Source organism: Cyanistes caeruleus, chromosome 7 (assembly GCF_971803275.1).
Source record: "Cyanistes caeruleus chromosome 7, bCyaCae1.hap1.1, whole genome shotgun sequence".
In the NCBI taxonomy this organism is placed as follows: domain Eukaryota; kingdom Metazoa; phylum Chordata; class Aves; order Passeriformes; family Paridae; genus Cyanistes; species Cyanistes caeruleus.
Window position 1 is genome coordinate 13,667,240 of NC_141707.1, and position 20,446 is coordinate 13,687,685.

Genomic DNA, 20,446 nt, shown 5'->3' on the forward strand with positions numbered 1-20,446 from the left:
TGTCAAATATTTTTCACACCCCAATTCCCTGATATTTCTTTCTTTTTTCTCAAGAATGACTTAATTTAGAGATGCTAACAAAGCATGGTTCCATTCTAAAGACTCTGAGGTTTGGAAATTTGGTTTTTTTTCCTTCAGCCTAAATTTTCTTCCTTTGAAGGATGAGTTTTGTGAATGCGACAGTAACAGTCTTGTTAAACATGTTAATTTGAGCAGAAAAGCCAGCTTTTCTGCTGTAAGTTTTAACTTAATGTTCTAAAAATAATGAACAGAGATGACAACAATAGTTTGCTTTTGCAGTCATTAAAACATAGTTTAATGATCAAAGTTTCATTTTTTCCTGTTTATCTAAATCCATATTAAAACTCAGATATTACAATAAACATAAGTTACAATCCAAACAGTAAATATAGACCAGCTGGAATTAAACTTGTAGCTACCAACTCAGAACTTTAGTAGAAACCAAAAACTACAGAAGTTTGTTTATTATTGCTGTATTACAAGCAGTTTCAATATCAAAAAATTTTAATTTCTAAAATTGTCAACAGTTCTCTAAAATGAGATCTGCCAATTTATTCAACTTTTCTCTGTGCATCCACAGTGTCTCACTTACCATGGCAGCATCAAATGTATCATCTGTATCTCTTTAACACAGAATCAAACACTACAGCCATATGTTAACCACCAACTACAGCCATATGTTAGCCACCAACTAAACCCATGGATTCTAGAAGGAAACTTGGGTGGTCTAGATCTGGATTTTTTGTATAACAGCTATATAAGGATTAGTGTGCAGGACTGCACAGATGGCACTGTATTCTGGATCCTTAAAATAAGGATTTAAGTTGTACATTTTTTAATTCAATAGGAAATGTAGGAAGTTAGCAGGTGAACTGAACCTACTGTAGTACTTCAACATTACAAAGGCACAAACCCATTTTACAAAAAAAACCAAGGTATTTTGCAGCCATACAACTTTTCACATTTTATAACTATGTTAGACAGAGAGAAACATTTCAAGAGAGCCATGTGTTCTGCTAGTTTCTACTCAGTTACTACTGGAATGCAGTTTACTCAATGACTTACTAGCTCTTATGGAAAATCAGTTTCAGAATATAAAGAATTGCAAATTTAAAACAAAAACTGTAAACAGTTTTTCAGGGATAATAAATGGACTTCTGATGCATAAGATCTGAAGCAGCAGGAACCAAAAATGCTAGTCAACTAGCAAATTCTACATTTTACAAAAAAAACAACAACCAGAAATGTAAAAATACATGAGAGACAACATCAGTAACTTTCTGCTTGTCTAAGGGTTTTATCTGGTGTTAATCAAATAGAGAATGCTAGAACTAACCTACTGCAATAAAATGTATGATTAAGCAGACAGCAGTTGCTAAAAACAGGGTACAGCTAGCTCAGTAGAAAACAGAAGATATCAACCAGTTCTAAATTCTAAGGGTTGGAAGCCAGAAAATTAACATAGTTTGCTAATATGGGAATGTGGCAGCCAATGCATTAAGATGATTGTCTATCAGTTACTGCATGTCCTCAGGGCACATGGGGATACATTCCCTCCAAGTATGAGTGTGGAGCCTCAATTATCAGTGGGAAACTGCAGAAGGCCAAAGAGAACGTGACCCTTTCTCCAACCCCCATAATCCTCATCTCTAGATCTGCAGTTAACTAAATTACTAAATTATTGTTTAACAGCATTGGAATCTCCACATTCTGGAAAGCTGAACTATAAGTGTAAGACCCTGCAGTGTAAAGGAACAAGAAGTCATGAACTCTAGAACATGAAAACAGACAACTGTAGGCACTAAGGAAATGTAGTTCTTCCTCAGCACATACTTAATTCAACTAGCACATATTTAATTCAACTACAGGGATTCACAAAGGTAAGTCAGTTATGTCTCAATGGTGCCTACAGAGCGATTCAACTCCTGAAAGGTTGGTTCAGTCACTGCTGTCTGATGTTATGCCATCACTCTTGGCAAGCATTCTGAAGAAAGATGAGCTACACTATAAATGAAAAGGCCTCAGTATTTCAACAGTGACTGCCAGTTCCTGGAGAAAAACCAATATTCAGAGCTACTTGGTTTCTTCCCAGTCTCTCAAATCAAAACAAAGCTTTGTTAAGACCTGAAGACACAATCCTAACTAACAGTACCTCCAGACTGATGTTACACACCCCACAGGGGAACACTGCAGGGATAGTTAAGTGCCTGACACTGAATATCCTTACAAACAAGTTCACATGCAAGGAAAAAGACAGTGAGTGATCTGTGAAGCAAAGGCCATGGGATCAACTCATTATCAACAATCAAACATCTGCACCAATTAAGAGAAAATAAACTACATTTTGTGAGTGTCTGGAGTAGAGCCACAATCTGATGACATGTGACTGCACAGTATTCATACACTTTCAAGCAATTAGTTCAAGGGACTTCCCTCTAAGCACTCTTAAGTTAGTACTCACTATAAAATTTAATTCTTGAATCTCTGAAGCATTATCAAAAACAGGCAAGCCACATTTGGTAAACTAAGTGCAGATTCCAAAATAAGGGCTTGGGACTAAATCTCCAGAATCCTGGGTCAAATGTGTGTTTCCTGACACAAGAAGTAAGGCTCCACCAGAACACTCTCTTTCTTTGGTACCTTCAGAGATAAAACTTCATTAAAAAATATTTACTATGTAAAAATTCTTCCATGGAAATGAACTACGGCTTTGATGAGCCAATATTTTTATGATATATTTGTATTGATCAGCTCTAAAATGTGACAATTAAACAGAACTGGACGGAGGTATTTAGTGACACAGACTTGCTCAGAAACATGAGAACTTAAAACAAATTACTATTTCCCCCTTCATAAACAGGCTGAGCTCAAAATGTCTCCAAAAAATTGTATACTTCTTTTGGTACTTACTGGTAAAACAATCAACTACAGCTGCTACAGCAATAAATTGTTAAAAAGTGAAGCTATTAAAATTATATTTATGTAGATTTTTCTACCTAGTAGAAGGTGCTTGAAGAATGAAAGTCACTTGAGGAAACTTGCAACCAAAACCTAGTACATGGCATCTCCCTTCCTAACAATTTCATTACAGCATAAAACCATAACCGGACTCCAACTCTCTTCCTGGACAACACATATAGCACTATTGAACATTAGAAAAATCTTTAAAGAGATTTACATATCATACATGGAATAGTCACTGACTACAGTGTTCACCTGGCAAGATCTCTGAATGATTAAAAGGTAAAAGGCACCAACAAAACAAATCCACACAGAAAGAAAACCCCCAAATTACTACAAAACAAATAAAATTGAACAGCTCAAGGTTATTTTAGATATTAAAAAATAAAGTTTTCAGTGCAAAAGAAGCAATAACCCATACCATGCACTCCTGTTAATAGAGAGGCTGCATTTTCAACCTTTGGGGAATCTGACTTTTGTAATGAATAGAAGGAACCCTAGGAGGTGAGGGGAGAAACAAAAACCAAAAAACAAACAACCCACCACTACCAAAAACCAAAATTATTTTCCTGGATCAAGGAAAAAAAATAGTATTTCATCTCAATTTCTGTTACTGCCTTATTTTCATACAGACAACAGAAAATGTCAAAGAAGCGAAGAGAAATTTTCAATGTTTTTTCTAATTCAAGTAGTTAATTCTTACCTTTTTCTATAGCTAAAAACATACTATAAAACCAAATGCATGACAGAAAAATATTAGGATGAGAACAATTCATTATTCAACTAGGGGTCCAAATTTTATTTTAAAAAGTTGTAACTGCAAACACTAAAATGACACACAAGTACAACACCTTATAAAAGTAGAGAATACTGACAGCAAGAAGAATTAAGCTAGACAAATTGTTTTGGAATGGAAATGAAATTCACATAGATTTAAATAATCAGATTTTATCCACAGTACAAAAATGCTGTATGTGGCAAAATGGCTTCAACTTTGTAACTGAAATATCTTTAAAGTTTATGCAGCCCAGAAATTAAAGGTGACATTATCCCTTTAGTAGAAGTATGCTGGCTTTCAGTCTGGGTTAGTTACTGGAATACATACAGCAGGCTATGTTTCAGAAATCACCTTTTTGTCCTGTAACAGGATTTCTATCAAGAAAGGAAGTCCAGGGATAAAATTATTATTTCACGTGGTTTTACCTGACCAAACTATAAAATTTCATGTTATTACTTGACAAAAAGTGGTGGTATTTTAACTGGGAACCTATAGGGAAATGTCAGAAGTTAGGAAGAACATACCCTCCCCTGTGATAGGTATTTTAGCAAAATACACAGCTAAAAACCCAGTGTTTTACAGCATCTGTAGAAGGTAGTGTAAAATTTCATCTTCCATTCTGTAATCTTTTCTAGGATGAAACTGACGACTTCATGCATACTGAGGTTTCAGACTCACAGATGAATGATGCAGAACATTTCTTCTCACAGAATGCGACCTCAATTCCTAAAGAGAGGGAAAAATGCTGTGTTGTTTCTTCCATTCCAAAGTTGTCCCATTTACTGCATTAATAATGCTTCAATGAATAGTTACAGTCCACTATTGCATAAGCTGGACAGACTTGGTTCAAGAAGGAAAAACAGATTTTCATTATGCACCTAGCTCATGAAGCCCACAGTGGTAGGAAATACCTTCCTTTATTTACAAGCATGGAATCTTAGAATGAGTTCAGAATTCTTTTAGTACAGAAAATAACCAAGTTTTGTTCATTGATCATATAGTCTTATGAAGGTATGTCAAGTTATTAAAGCAATTGCATCCTCTTTATAATTGGATGGGGAAAATTTCTTTTTACAAAGTGTACAGTGAAAAACTTTTTTTTTTTTACTTTAGCATTCTCTGTAATGTAGATTAGAGCAATGCTTTACTATGGGTACTTAAAATAATGTTTACATTAAGTTTTTAGTAGCTGGTACATAAAACCTGAACTAAACAACTGAAAGTTGTTTTATTTTTAAACTGAGAGTCAATGGACTGTGCTTACATAATTTGTCAGTGGATGCCACTAGCTGCTGACGAATCATGACAAATTATGCTGATGGCAAGATGCAGAAAACACAGCTACCACTTTAGGTAACAGCACAAACAAATTTTAGGATACTTGTATTATTCTGTTTCTTCTTCCAAAGATTAAATTCTCTTACAGTCCCCCTATTTCAGCTGCTCTACATCCCAAACGTGCACTGGCCATCTCTTTTACTCTTTACTTAACTATGATAGACTCAAACTGTCCTTTTTTTCTAACCTTATTTCTTACCCCAGGCCTTTTCAGCACTAACTTCTTTTTTATTTCATTAAATGTAAACTTTTTGCCCTCCTTCTGGCTCTGACAGTTTCCTAATACAACAAGCTGCAGTATATACAGGACATCCAACCCACTATAATCTCAAGATATCAGTCTCTTTCCATCATCTACTAACTCCCCATCATGTTTTACACTGCTTTTCAAAACTTCCAAGGTTCCATGCTCTTTAGTTTTCATATCAACTTTACAGAATTTCAACCCCAATATATTTCTCTTTTTCTTTTGTTTAACTTCTATTAGTATAGATAGGATACAAACACATTCTTCTCTGTCTACTGAGAAAATCATCCCCAGTTTTACACTGGTAGGCTTCTAATGTTTGTTTAAAAGCCACAGCTGGGGATAAATCATACAGGCACATATGCAGATGAGAAGTCACATCCTAACATAAAGCAAGGCCCTCCTAAAATCAGTGAGCTGTTTGAAGGCTATCAAGTAAGAAATTGACTCTAATTTTAAGAATTGAAAACACATATTCTTCCCTAGGTGGCTCTTTTCATCAAAATTTTAGTTTTTTAAAAAAATGTAAGCAACAATAATAGGCAGCATTTTCACAGTAAAAGCATGCTTGAGCACCTGCCAGAGTATAGCCCTATAAACACAAGCTACTGTAAATTGCACAAAATAGGGAAAAAAAAGCAAAGAAGTTGTCAAAAGGGAATTGAAATACTTTTCAGAAACAAACAAACAAAAAAATCATACATTAGAAGTATTGAAAATTTTATTCTTGTTGAAGGAAAACAATCCAAACCCACATAAAATTCAGGTAGTTAAACTAAAATGATGATGGAGTTTACATATACATTACCATCCCAGGAATGAATGACACTGATTATATGGAGTTTGTTTTATGAAGAGCATTATTAGTAAGTGTCAAACTGCAGGAAGCAGGTAAGTGATGCTGCAGACTGTGTTAGATCTGAGCATGTTTCATTATTCACTAATTCATAAATAGCAAGAATTGCAATGTAACAACTGACCCAAATTCCACAACTGGCAGCTGCTAGCTGTTACGTTGATGATGGATCTCAGCCACACAGGAAGGACTGGACGCACACACAAAAAAAAAATAAAAAAAAAATTAATCAGTAAAGCTGGACTAAGTGGCCCAAATGCTTTAACAGTGAACATTCCATAGGATCATCAAGTAAAGATAAAGCAAAAGAACAAAACCGACTGAACTGGAATAAGAGCAAACTAACAGAAAAGAGAGAAGTTTGTAAAGAGAACACAGAATGTAACAATGAGAAAACGCATGCACCCCCCTGTACCTTTCCATGTTAATATTAAATTAGCAAGTGGAGTTTCAAACAGCCATTTTAGAGGCAACAGACCTAGCTGCGGCTGGTGGTAAGTCTCTTGTCAATCATATAACTAGAAGTTTAGATTCATGTTTCTTAGACTAACATATCTATAAACAAAAGGCTTAATCTCTTTCAATTTCACTTACCTATAAAGAAAATATGCAGCAATATTTTTTGTTGTTTTAGATGGAATATCAGACAATAACATGCTGTACAAGTACAAAATAACTAAACTTTTCCCCAAATGACTACACCAGAACTCTTATAAAAGACATAATTTACATCAATCTACTTGCATGTGTATCTACAGAAACATTTACAAACACACCTATTTATACGTATTGTGCACACTGAATGTAAATCTTTCCTGATTACTCTTAACTGCAAAGAAAGACAGTGTGCTATGTTCAGTTAAATTTACAGAATACTCACAACCCAAAGGCCATCATGCACCATTATGATCTGAACACAAATATCCAGGCACTATAGGACAAATGACACTTTATTGTCTGGTACTGTTGATGCCACCCAAAAATACTGCTTGACACAAACTATGGGAAAAACAGTAAATGTGACAGAGTAAAGCCATGCCTACCCCCAAAGGGGACAGTGCAGCTCAAAAAGGTAGATAGTAAGGAAAAAAAAAAAGCTAAAAGCATGAAGTAAAACAACCCTGACCCACCCACTCTGTCTATGTGCCAGAACCTTTTACACCTTGCTCACTCTCTGCAGACTGCAATTGTGTGCATAGCTCCTCAGTCCTCAGGGGTCTCCCTCATATACACATAAAATAAACAGCAAACATTTACCAGGCCAATGCCTCAGAACTTAAGATAACTACTTAGCAAAACCAAAACTTAATTCACAGATATTTGTCCTGGGCCTGAAATAAAATTCCAATCCTCTCTTAAGTTTCCACTGTTACTGTAGCTCAGGTAACTTCTACTACCAGACACTATTTAACATATCCCTTTGGAAGCATCCAAACACTAATCTCCATATTAGGAGATTATATAGGATCTGAAACATACAGTAGAGATGAGAAATCTTCTCACTTACTAAAAAACAAAATGTGTCACCTGGCGGCCTTTGAGAATGAATGTTCAACTTATCCATTTGTATAAATGTAAATAGCTGAAGTCACTTCCACATGCTCACAAACAGGACATTCTATTAATTGCCAAAAGAATTAAGCTTAAAGTAAATATATTCAACCTCATTAGCAAACACATGATCACAGGGAGGGGATTAGCATTTTTGATTCAAACTTGATCTTAAATACCAAATTTGGATCTCAAAATAATTTACAGTTGGAAGTTGGAGAATGTTGTCTTTTAATTTTCATTTAGCACTATTAAAAACTTTGTACTAAAAAATAGCATTTTGTTGATCTAACTCAATAGCTACTAGTGGTTCTACTGATGGTAGAACAGAGAATGATGTGCTGTGAGCTGCGTTTGAAATCTGTAAGAAGTCTTTGACTATCAAAAAGATCTGGATACCAGCTGTAACATCCTGCTCTCACCACCTGACTTTCAGCTCCTCGGACAAAGCCCAGGAATTGCACTGGGAATACACAGTGCAGTGGAGGCAATTAGTAGATTTCCTCCAAGGTATAGTCATTACTTCAGGCACCTGCTTTTTCTTACGTGGCCACTACTTGGCAGTTTTCAAGCAGCAGATATATTTGTTGGGGTATTTTAAGAAGACTACAGTCACCAGGCAGTCGCCTTGTGCAGCTGGGGAGCAGGTGCTAATACCACAACCATTTGCCTAACACATAGCAGAGTGCTGACAACATTTGCCTTTTTCAATCATTGATGAGAGCTCAGCCACACTGACAGACACAATACAAGCTGATCATATCCATTACCTGGGAAACATTCAAACTCCAAGTTGGTGTGTGAAAAGGTAATATGAAAATTTAAAAGGGAGAGCTATATTTTAGAACTACTAATTAATAGTAAATGAAGCTAACTAAATAAATAAAACCCAAAGAGCATTCAGCATCAAGCTGTAACAAATAAAATTATCAGAATTCAGTAAGCCTTTGGAAAGGTTTCAGTATCTGTGAATCTACTCAAGACCTGAACAGAGCAGGGTTTCAATTCTAGATAACAAGGCTTCTGAGAAAACAGGAAAGGATGAACAAGAAATACAGGGCACTTCATGCCAAGAAAACACTTGGGTTACACCTCCCCCTGCTGGAAAGAGCTAGTTCATGCTGTTTTACAATAGTCTGGAAAAATACTAAGAAAAGTAAAATAAATTTAAAATATGTGGATAAGAGAGCTTATAACATGGCTTTTATTCACTTATGTTTAGTCTACCACTTGCAGCTGAGTAGCACCTTTCACAGAAGAGTAAATGCTGTAATATCAAGTGTAATTACTGACAACTTCAGATCTCTGTCATCAGGGAAATCAGTCTTGACATTATTTCATGTATGGTATGAACAGCCTCATTAATTTAAGCAAGAGTACTTTAAACTGGGAACCAAAAAAAATCCAACAGCTTGCATCAGGTGACACAGAATAATATTCATATGGCCTTCCTAAATCAGAACTACACAGGACAACACCCAGAGGTGACTGACTGGGACAGCTTTTCATTCTCTGTGTTTCAAAATCTCACATCTCCATTACATGAGGTGCTTTGTATTAAAGCCAAAGTAATGAATGTAATGTAAAGACCCAGAGAAAGAAACAAGGATTTGTAACCACCACTTCAAAGATCTGAATGAGGTTCACCATTTTCTCCCCAAGTGGTTCTTATTTGTGGTTTACTTTGTAGCTCACTCTTAACTAGTCATGTTTTGACTTCCTAGTTTCCCCAAATAGCTCCAAAATAACATCTTTGTGGCTCTGTAACAAAACTTCAAGATAAGAAAAATCTGTTTTTCTCCCAACATTTCCCATTTCCTTATTTCCCAATTCATTAATTAAAGACTTTTTCATCCATTCCCTCTTGTCTTAGTGCCACTGCTTCAAGAAAGGAGACAGCAATACTGCCATATTTGCTATAACTATCTTAGTTTGATACTCACAGCTGCAGGCATGGCTATGTGACTCTGGACATAGGGCTGGTGATGTAGTGTTTGAACTCCATGATCAGAATACAGCTGGTATGAAAAAAACCCCACAAATTATTAGCACAAAAGCTTGTTTCACAATGTTAAGTTTTTAACACTTTCATATGAATTTAGAATCTGTAAAACTCCAAATTTTTGATGTTTATCTGAATTACTGACTTCTTTAAAAACATGGTTTCAATATTTAAATCTATGTTTTCCCCACCGACTGGTAAAGTTCAGTAAACTTAATTTAGCTTAAATCAGTGTCACAAATCATGTTCCTTGACAGAAGTAGCAGCTTCTCTATTACAAATCCATTTCACTCAGCTCTAATGGGAACAGTGTTTAAATGTGTAGATTAGTACATTGAAAATTTAATTCCCAGCAGTATCAGACTTATAAAATATTTACATACAAGTAATACAGATTATTCTTGGAATTTTACACCATTCTTCTGAAATTTGACACACTGCTTCCCTTAACATGAATGAATTGCCTATCTGTAAACTGAGAGCACATACTATCAAAATATTTCTTAAATAATTTAGTCTATTTTCTTAGTGCTCATGGTTTTCACATCTCTGTACAGCTTTATATCAAAATCGTGAAATAGTAAAGGTAAAATAGTACTAAGATTATGACTATAAAGTAAATACCAAGATTTATGCACTTTGAAAAAGGAAGAAAACCCCCCATAACCCAAGCCTTGTATCATTCAGTATCTGTGTAGGGAAATTGAATTACTTCAGCATGTCAGAATTCTCCCCTTCAGACATCTGAAATACCAGTTTTACTAGTATTAGATGTCCTAATTTAGCATCTATTTTGGCTTATTCATGAGGAATGACTATTTGAGAAGTACCAATTAATACCAAATTGAAAATCTCTGTAATTCAGTTTTTCTGTAGCCATTTACTATCATCTTTAATATCCATTTATGAAGAGACCAGTTGAATGATGAAGTATTTTTTGTTCACAGTTTTTTGACTCTGTATCAGTAACATTTCTAATGATTAATTGATTTTTTAAGTACAATAAAGCACTCTTAATTAACTCAGATCATCAGAATATTTACAAACAAGCTTCTACTCATGGAAGAATTATTTCAATAAACTATTGTGGTTCAGGGATATTAAACCCAAATTCCAAAAAATGGACTCCATTTTACTTAAACATTACTTGCAACCAAAACCAATTGACAAATCCTTATATTGCTGTCTGAAATACATTTGTGACTCTCAAAAGTATTTCAGAATCAAAGCATTCTCCTAGACAGGAAGAGAAATTCTAACTTGAGGACAACTGAAATTATTTAACATCAACATAATTACCGGAGCAGTTGACCTAACTGCTCTAACATCCAGTGCTTCAAATAAAAGATAGTATTTTCCAATCACAAATAAGCATTTCAATTTTCAGTACACTTTTTCGCATTTTTAAAAATACCTCAGGAACTGCAGCTTCCATTAGGAGAGGTGGTGATATACATCCACCCTCCTGGTTAATTCCTATTGGTTGATAGAAGACTTCAGATGGTTGCAGATACAGGAGTGGGGGTGAAGAGGTAGGAGACTGAAATAAAACACATTATTCTAATAAATTTTATGATTTAAGCGGGATAAAAAGCTTATTTTACAGTCTTTTTTGCTGCATATAAATGAAAGATAAAGCTTTAAAATAAAGTGTTAAATGAATCTTTAATAACCTAAAGAAACTGAGTGAGAGGGAAAGAGAGAGAAAGGTCAGGTAGTAGAATAAAAAAGTCCTTCAATTTTATGTGGTTTTTAGATTTTATTTACATTTTAGAGAGCATTGCAAAATCCTAAAACTTGTAAAATTCAGACTTAAGATCACAGAAACATACTACAGTTAAATTTTCCCTTACTACAGTGTTACACTAGCAAAACAAGTTTTTTGTTTTAAAATATTTAGAGTGTCTCTGTAATTCAGCACCCTGATTTCAAAGCAGTGGATTGATCTATTAGAGTGGAACAGACTAGAACTGGACAAGGCTGGCTGCTATTAAAGTAACAAGGCTGCAATGTAACAGCTCAAGCTTAAGGGACTTGGGCCTCCTTACAGGTCCAAACATTGAGCTCCTCAAGTGTCTTGATTTCCATATTAAGCTGCTCTTTTACAAAACAGATAAACTGTCCCCCCAAAATGAGTAAGTTAACAATATCTTTTCCTACTTCAGGGGCCTGGGTCAAACTTCACCATGTGTGTCCACATATTTCTGCTAACTCTCTATTCCTATGAAATATCACAGTTACTATCAGTTAATTGGCAAGTTAAAACCCGTTTCTTTAATCAGGCAAAATGTGGCAGTTTCTACTTGCTTCTGAAGAATTTGTTAGGTAATTTGATACAAATGTTTTGCTAAAGAGAAGGGGAGGGGAAGATGTTTTCTTTACATCAGATTCATATTTAATGTTTCAACAGATGCTATTTTATGCCTTCCATTATAGCAGTAAATGTTGTAAATACATTGCTAAAATACAGCAATTAATACTAATTCCAACCAAACTATGAACTAGGTGAAAAATTATGATAAAATGCTGCAATTATGAACTGTATTTACCTGTGGAACAGACCACTGCCACTGACTTGAAAGACACTGTGTTGGTGCCTAAAATTGAATAAGAAGATGTCACTAATGTGGTGAAGAATAAATACACATAGAACACTATTATTCTCAAATCTGTAATTAATTCTCAACTAGAAAGAGGAAACATGACTTCCATTAAGCCCCGAATTATTCAGGAACGTGGTTTTGTCTATTTCCACTTGGGCTCCAACTTGACCATTTCATAAACTTCAAAAATACTTAAGTCAGATTCTCAACAGAGGTGATCAGAGCACAAGAATCAATGAACCCAAGCCTGACCACTAAAAAATGCTGTAGCTTTAAGGGAAAAGTCTTATACAATGAGAAGGATCAAGTAAAGGAAGAGGCTCTCCAGAAATATTGTGTGGAATCTTCATCATTAGAGCTACTTAAAACTCAAATGGACAAGTACCCATGAAACCTGATCTAACCAGCCCTACTCTGAGCAGGAGTTTGGCTTAGCTGATAAGCCAGTTGTCCTGCAACACAAAAGAAATTGTAATTTATTAAACTTTCATGTAGTTACATAAGCAAAATAAACTGTATTTTAGTGAGTAAGTCTTCAATGAAGTTAAAATGTTTCACACTATTATCATGAACAGTCTTTTTATTTCCCAAGAATAAACAGACCTGGGACAGTGCTGCAAATAGTACTGCATGGCTGGAGGATTACTCATGGTCTGAAAATCAATTTTCAAACAGATACCTGATAGTGGTATGTAGGAGACTGATAAACAGGTGGAGCAACCATCACAGGTGAACTGGAAACAGATCGAGACTTCAAAAGAAAAGAAGTTAAAAATCTTATTGCAGCAATTTTGTAAACCATCACTCCTATTACACACAGCTCTGGAGCTATAATGCTGAACCAACCCCTCCCTTCTGAAAATGATTCACTAAACTTTAACCTACACTTGATGTGCTTCAAATCCAGTGTCTCTAATGGCTTATGTCAAACAAAAATCTCTGACCTATTCACTTACACCCTTCTAGAAAGCACTAGGCCATCACTACCTCAATATAGCAAAAGTTATTCCTGGGGCAAGGCCCAGACTGAATATGAACTATCCTGTTCAATAGGTCACACCAAAGGAAAAGTCCTCTGTAGAATCAAAATAAAATGAAGTGTTACTTAAAAACAAACAAAACAACACAAAACCAGCCCAGTACAAGGAAGCCATCTAAACATCTAGCATAGCTGAAGAAACTGAAACAGAAGGGACTTGAAAACACTGCAGTTATCCTGCTCCATAGAAAAGCATATATAGCAAAATAAATTCCTTACTGGCCATGGCTGCTGAACAGGAGAGACTTCAGATGTATGAAAATAAGCCACTCCATTATGGTAAACATATGGATATCCACTGGAAGTGGTCAAGTACATTGTACCAGCTTCTGGTGATACAGCAGTAGTTGCATACATTGTACCAGTTTGTGGTGTCACAGCAGAACCTGGAATATATATTTTAAAAGTTATTTACAAGTAACTTTTCTTAGATGTGTACACCATGAAAAAAAGAGAATATAATTTTTGATCTTCACAGAAAGAAAACATTCAAAGGAAAGAACATGGAGCAGCGTGTCTAATGGCATCTCAATTCCCTCTCAAATGCAATGATGAAAGCAAATGGCTACAGGATGTCTCCAGAACTAGAAGGGAAAGGCTGCAGGAGATGACATCCATATAAATAATTAAACACAATACATAATATGGGGAGATTTCTGGAGAGAAAAAAAAAAGGGAAAATTAATTCTGTAACTGAAGCTGAATAGTAGTAACAAAATAGTAACATAGTAGAGAAAAAATCAGGAAGAACACAATATAAACAATATCACCAAGTAAGCTTTAGTTTTTCATCTTGCCTTGCAAAGATAAAAGCCACTAAGAAGTGCCATTTTATGAACAGACAGAACACTGCAGAGATCACCAGAATGCTCAGTGGAAGATCAAAAAGGGTCTCAGAGACATTCAAGAGCATTCATTGATAGTAAGAGTTTGACTATATCCTCGAAAAGGAAGACATCTGGAAACAACACACCTGAAGTATTACCCATAGATAGGCTAAGATGTTTGTTAGGATGGTGCTAAGCACAGCTTAGGAAAACTAAAGGCTGTCTTAGATCCAGTAAGAAATCTAGACTAGCACTTACTGGTACCTCAGATGAGATCAACATGATCCCATGGCCAACAATCCTATCCACTAGCTACCCGGTACATTGCACAAACTTTCTGCCAGTGTTGAATTAATCTCTGGCAAAGAAAAACTAAATCCTTTCCATCAAATGCAGAAAATTCACTGATGAAAAAAATACATTTTGATGCTGAGGAAAAGCAAACCAAGTGGCTCTCCCAGTTACATTCAAAGCTCTTATCACAAATGATTCTATGATGACAGAAGAGCTAAAAAATCATTTTTCTTCACAGTACGAAAGACAAGCACTGTATGTGTGGGCCACAGAGGACAGCAGTATATTGTCCAGCTCTTTAATTCTGCGAAACATAATGGAACCACAGCTCTACAGTGACATTGTAAGTCCAGGTGTTCTGGCTTGATGAACCCTGATGATGATTGATGAGATGAGCTGCAGGAGGTGACTGATCATCCTGGTGACTGAGGTACACTGAGCATGAGAGCATAGACACTGAAACCAGGCCCTAGGATGTGTCTGAATGCCAGTATGATCTTGTATCACAGCTCTATCCCAGGCATGAGAGACAACCGGTAGTTGAACAGGTCCACAAATAAAGATCTCAAAAGAATGAAGCAGCTTTCTCCAAAAAAATTTTTTTTTTAAGATACTTGGTTTACCCCTCTGTTGCCTCATGTCTCAATTAAAACACAGAGATGTGCCCCTTTTCTATCAATATACACATTATAAGAGTCAGAGGAAGGAAGCCCCACAAGTCAGACAACCTAACTGAGAAAGTGTAAGTCAAAGATGGAAAGTAAAATGAGGCACAGCAAGAAAATGGCATGCAATCTCTTGATGATGCCTGAGCAAAGATCATACTGAATAATTTGTAGAGCGAAGAAACCATACAGTTAGAACAAGTATTGCAATTCCCTGTGGCGAATAATAACCCATACATTTACACACAAGGGAAAAGGGCATACTTAGACAGGCACACAGATGGGAAGAGGCAAACCTCTTGTCCTCCATCAAGTGTGTCTGCACCAACAGCATTATTGTACACATGAACTACTTCTAACAGAGCATGACGAACTAAAGAAAGCTTCAGAATTAAACCAACATTCTTCTGTATTCTGGCCTCAGAACAAAGATGAGCAAAAGGATGGGTTTTTCTTAACTCTTCCAAAAGTTACCATATGACAAATAATGCAGCAAAGTCCTGAAGTACACTTCATTGTCTGCTGCACTTGAAATCTGTTTTACACCTCTGACATGCAGCCCTTACTGAAGACAACCGACAGATCTCATCTTAAAAGTTGGTGATTTATAGCCTACATTTTCATAGTATCCATTCAATATCTTAGAACAAACAGCTCAAGAAGAGAGTGGGGACTGAAACCACCCATTCCTTATGGTTTCTACCAAAGAAAGCAAGACACAACAATCCAGATTTTAGTTACAGAAATAAATCAATGAATAACAATGCAACTAACCAGCAAAGCCTGCTTTATCCTGTAGAACCTGTGAGGACACACTAAATTAGATTTAAGGTTCTGCCAGACAACTTGAATTTCCATTCAGTTTGTTCCTAGATAGTTAACTGTCTCTAATAGAGTAAAAGAAACAATATATTGAGAGATGAAAGAACCAAGAAACCATGAATCTATTTATTTCAACACTTCCACTCACATGCATTTACTTCCACTGCAAACCATTCTGAGCACATGCCACACACAGCATTAGTGCAGACCAGGTACATCTTGGTTAAAAACTTTTATCAATATTGACAATACACAAATGCAAGTTAAAATACATACGAGCATTAGGACTTCGCACTTGCTTTCTTATTGCTGGTCCAATATTCAATTTCTTATCCTTATAGTTGAGTTTTTTAGCCTAGAATTAAAGAAAGAAGACATTATTTTCTACACTGATCTACATATCTGAGAAGTGAAAAATAACTTAGTAGCTTAGATACATTAGCACTGAAAGCAGTTACGCTGAAACCAGACCCCAGGATGTGTGTCTGGAACCTGATGAAAATCCTCAAGGTCTGTTTTTAATACTAACACATAGACAAAATAAAAGGAAGTTCTGGAGACATTACTCAAAATAGGACCAAAAAATAATAATTAAAAAAAAATAAAAATCAGAGGAAGATCAGAGTTTCATACAAAAAAAATCAAGAGTATAAAACAAAATCCCATTAATTTCATACATAAATTGAAACCTAGAAACAGCTTAAGATGGAGAAAGACCTAGATACTATATGAGCTTCAGATGAATATGAGATAGTAGAAATGTGCGAAGATGAGGAAGGTGATAGAATTGTAGGACATCCAAATTAAAGAACTTAGAGCAGGCAAAGTAAGAGTTCAGTAAGACTTTACATGGAACAGCCTTTCAGTTACAAAAGGGGAAAAATGGTACCATTTACAAAATGGTACTCAATACTGGTGTTTAGCTCAGAAAAATAAAGCAATTTTTAAAAAGCCAGGGCAAAAAAGCCAGCTGACTCAAGAAGTTGCTGCTTGTGTACTTTTTTAGCTCCACTTACTTCAAAGGCTTGGAATTTACAACATTTTAACCAGCATTCTAATTGTGAGAAGGCAATTTGCCAAGCCTCAGATGCCATTTACTTGGGTTTTTTTTCCCTGCACTTTCATACCCTCACATGAATGACTAACTCCTGACTGACAGATATCTCCAATACATTCTAACCAAAATACAACAGCACAAATTAAACAAAACCAAATGAACTGAAGAGCTGACCATGTCTCAAGGGAGGCTCTACAAGGAATGTCAAGACAGTAACATTGCTAAGAGAAGCAAAAATTCAATTACTTGAGCTTCATCACTGAAGGCTTCAAGGGAACCCAATTGTTTCTAAAAAGCATTAAATCAGGTCTGACAAACAAAGATGACAATAAATGACAGCAGTCACCTTACTAATTTTCACACAAAAATCTTGACAGCAGTGGAATGTAAAGGATAAATTTCTCCTAATTCTACATGTACTGTAGACTAAGAAAATAATAACCAATGTCAAAAACAGCACTATGAACTAGAACTTCCTTCCTTAGCTCCAGAATATCTCAGTATAAATCTTACCTTAGTCCTCTTTAAACCATTTTATTAACTATCAGACCAAATTTAACTTCAAATGCAACTTGGCAAACACAGGACAAGATTACTCAGGCCTAGTACAAAATGAATGAATTCATTGAAAACACAAACACCATGGGGACTATCACTTACATCTTGTAAAATCTTCTGTGCCTCTTCTTGGGTTTCAAATGTAACAAAGCCATACCTAAACAAAAATGACAGAAGATAAGCCTCTAGAGTTTGTAATTACAAACACAGCACATAATTACTTGATGTACAGTACAAGTAACATTACAAGGTAAATTAATGGGTAAAAAAAACCCCCCCCTAGAAATAAAGATTGAATTAACAACTGGACTCCTAGCATCTTCCTTATTACATTCAATTATGTGGCAATATACCACCATGAATGACCACGGTGATCTTGCTACTCAGCCTATGTCCCAAATTCCTACATTGCTCTTAAACAAAGATTTTGATCTAAACCTTTCACTTGTGGTGACCAAAGATGAAACACTTGGGATTTTTTTTAAAGTTAATATTACACTGTAATTCATACTACAGCCTCCACCTACTTCAGGAACAACTGTAAATGCTCCACACTGCCACAAGCACAATCCACTATTTTAAACTGAGTTCTCAGAAAAACCAGTGATGCAGCCATATTTTGTGAATTCTCTCATAATTCTTAATGGGATTAGCATTAAAAAGAGTTCTGTGGACATCAAGGATGAAGAAATTTTCATACTTTGTGACACATTGTGTCTTTTACCATACCTCTTCTAACTGCTGCAATAAATCAAACAGGCTTTCCAGTCAGAATTCTTGCTTTTCTAAACCCCCTCAATTCATTCCCAGAGCAATCTTGGTGGCACTGCCAGTTCAAAGGAATTATCTGAATGAATACATACATAAGAAAACTCAAGAACCTTTCCCCACTCCATTAAACCCGAGTTCCTAAATTTCAAGTATTACTGAAATCTTTGAAATGTGAAATGTGTATTTCTGTACACGTGATTTGTTAGGGTCATGTTTCATTTCTCAGGGTCAGATTACAGAATGTACGAGCCTCTACCCCTCCTGCCAGCAGATCAGATTTTGTCATAAAAGGTTATCATACTTTGTGAGCCTTTGTATACTAACTTAAATACAAAGGTTCAGTAAATCTGACCAGCTGTACTTTCAAATTCATGGACTTTTCTTGTATTGTCTTCTCTAAACAAGCCTGGAAACATTTCCAAGTTCAAAGACGACGAAGTATTTTCCTGCTTGGGACTTCACCTACACAGACTTTTTATTCTGTACACTGGACAATAAACTAATAGATGTAATCACAGACTTGTAAGTTTTTAAAATCATTTGTGAAGTAGAAGCAATGAAGCCTGCTTGGAATGCAATAGAAATCCTAACAGCATGGAAAGTAATTATCATCCAACACTATCTGCTGTGAGATGCATGCTGGCAATCACAACTGCATAATTATTATGGGTTATAGGGACACACACACACTGCAGTTCTCAGATATTTCTTGGAATTTACTAAAAGGGCAAGAGGCTTGGTGACAGATCTAGGACCAAGTCTCTGATGTCATGCAAGGGCATCCTCTGTGCTAAGAGCTGCAGCTCAGCACATAACTTGCTGGCACATGTTCAGCTCTGACAGCATTAAAACTGTCTTTACTACTCAGGAGAGAACTTTAGAGGTGAACTCTCATGCACATTCCTTCTTGCTTCAGCCCTCTCTCCCCTCTTCTCTGGCAGCAGACTTCGGTACCTTATTTACATCACCATCCTTTGGGCTACAGCAATAATTTTACTGTGCAATCTTCATCTTTCTCCATATTTGTTGTTATTTCTGCTACTGGTGACTTCCAGTCTCCATTTTATGTAATCATGATTTAGCATCAGACTTGTCCCCTATGCTGCTGCTCCAAAAATCTTCACACAAAAATCTGTTACTGCCATTTTACTCCAGCACATTCAGGTGTATCTCAGCTCTTCCTCAACTTTAGGCTCCTTTCCACACTGGCTTTCAGTAATAGGAATAAATATATTTAATAACTAAATAAACTTGATAGGATAATCTCCTTAAGTAATAGTCATTACGAAAACCTGAAGAAATGGAAACTATTGATTTTGTCCTAGCTGCACACAGCTTCATCTTATAACAACATGACTTATGAGTTTTAGTTATGCAAATTGGGGACATTTATATAAAGATATTAAAGAACAAGAACAGCTTTTTGCATGCACAGAATAATAAAACATCAATGATAAAGTATTATGAGCTATAAAAATCAATCCAATTTATTATAGTCAGCTTTCTGTTGTTTTCAATTTTCACAATACACTTCTTCTACTATACCAACCCCTTTGATACTCCAGCTCTGTCATTTATTATCTTCACTTCTGTCACACTGCCATACTGAGCAAAAAACTTCTTCAGGTCATTTTCATTAGTCTAGTATAGTAAATCAAGAGGGAAAAAAAAAAGGAAAAGTTGGTTTGCATGGTTATTCAATTAATTAGCTCCATGTTTATCATAGGACTACTAATGGACATACATTGGATGAAGTTTGCTACAAATTATAACTCTGCATATCAAGACAGAAGAATGAGCAAGTATGAGCCTCAGGGCCCATTTAACTACTGCATTAATTATTAAGCAATAATTCTAGAAACTTCTCATTAGCAGATTTATGTAACAACTGTCCTTTTACAGTTAAGATCACTGAAGCAGGTGTACTAGATCTGAATTTTAATTTCTGTTAATTACATGCTAGAGCAGTTTACAGTATGAAAAATCACCACCTTTCAACTTTCAACTGCAATATGGCAGAGCATACAGATATACACAGGTCACATAAACAAAAAAA

General features: G+C 35.6%; 1 protein-coding gene across 50 annotated transcripts in view; it reads right to left on the reverse strand.

Moving 5' to 3' along the window:
* Positions 1-287: 287 nt before the first annotated feature.
* The window catches only part of BOLL (boule RNA binding protein), a 35,525-nt gene continuing 15,366 nt past the window's right edge, over positions 288-20,446 (reverse strand). For 32 of the 50 annotated variants that reach the window (XM_086897276.1, XM_086897263.1, XM_086897270.1 and 29 more), the window contains 10 exons: positions 19,940-20,031; positions 17,722-17,776; positions 16,281-16,359; positions 13,616-13,782; positions 13,037-13,108; positions 12,304-12,351; positions 11,169-11,294; positions 9,696-9,770; positions 6,326-6,391; positions 288-4,486 (listed from right to left, as the gene is read on the reverse strand). In XM_086897276.1, the coding sequence (XP_086753402.1) occupies positions 6,374-6,391; positions 9,696-9,770; positions 11,169-11,294; positions 12,304-12,351; positions 13,037-13,108; positions 13,616-13,782; positions 16,281-16,359; positions 17,722-17,776; positions 19,940-20,031 (732 nt within the window). In that variant the 3' untranslated portion in view covers positions 288-4,486; positions 6,326-6,373. The remainder of the gene's footprint in view (positions 4,487-6,325; positions 6,392-9,695; positions 9,771-11,168; positions 11,295-12,303; positions 12,352-13,036; positions 13,109-13,615; positions 13,783-16,280; positions 16,360-17,721; positions 17,777-19,939; positions 20,032-20,446) is intronic. The other 18 variants (XM_086897239.1, XM_086897242.1, XM_086897243.1 and 15 more) reach the window with 1 other exon arrangement.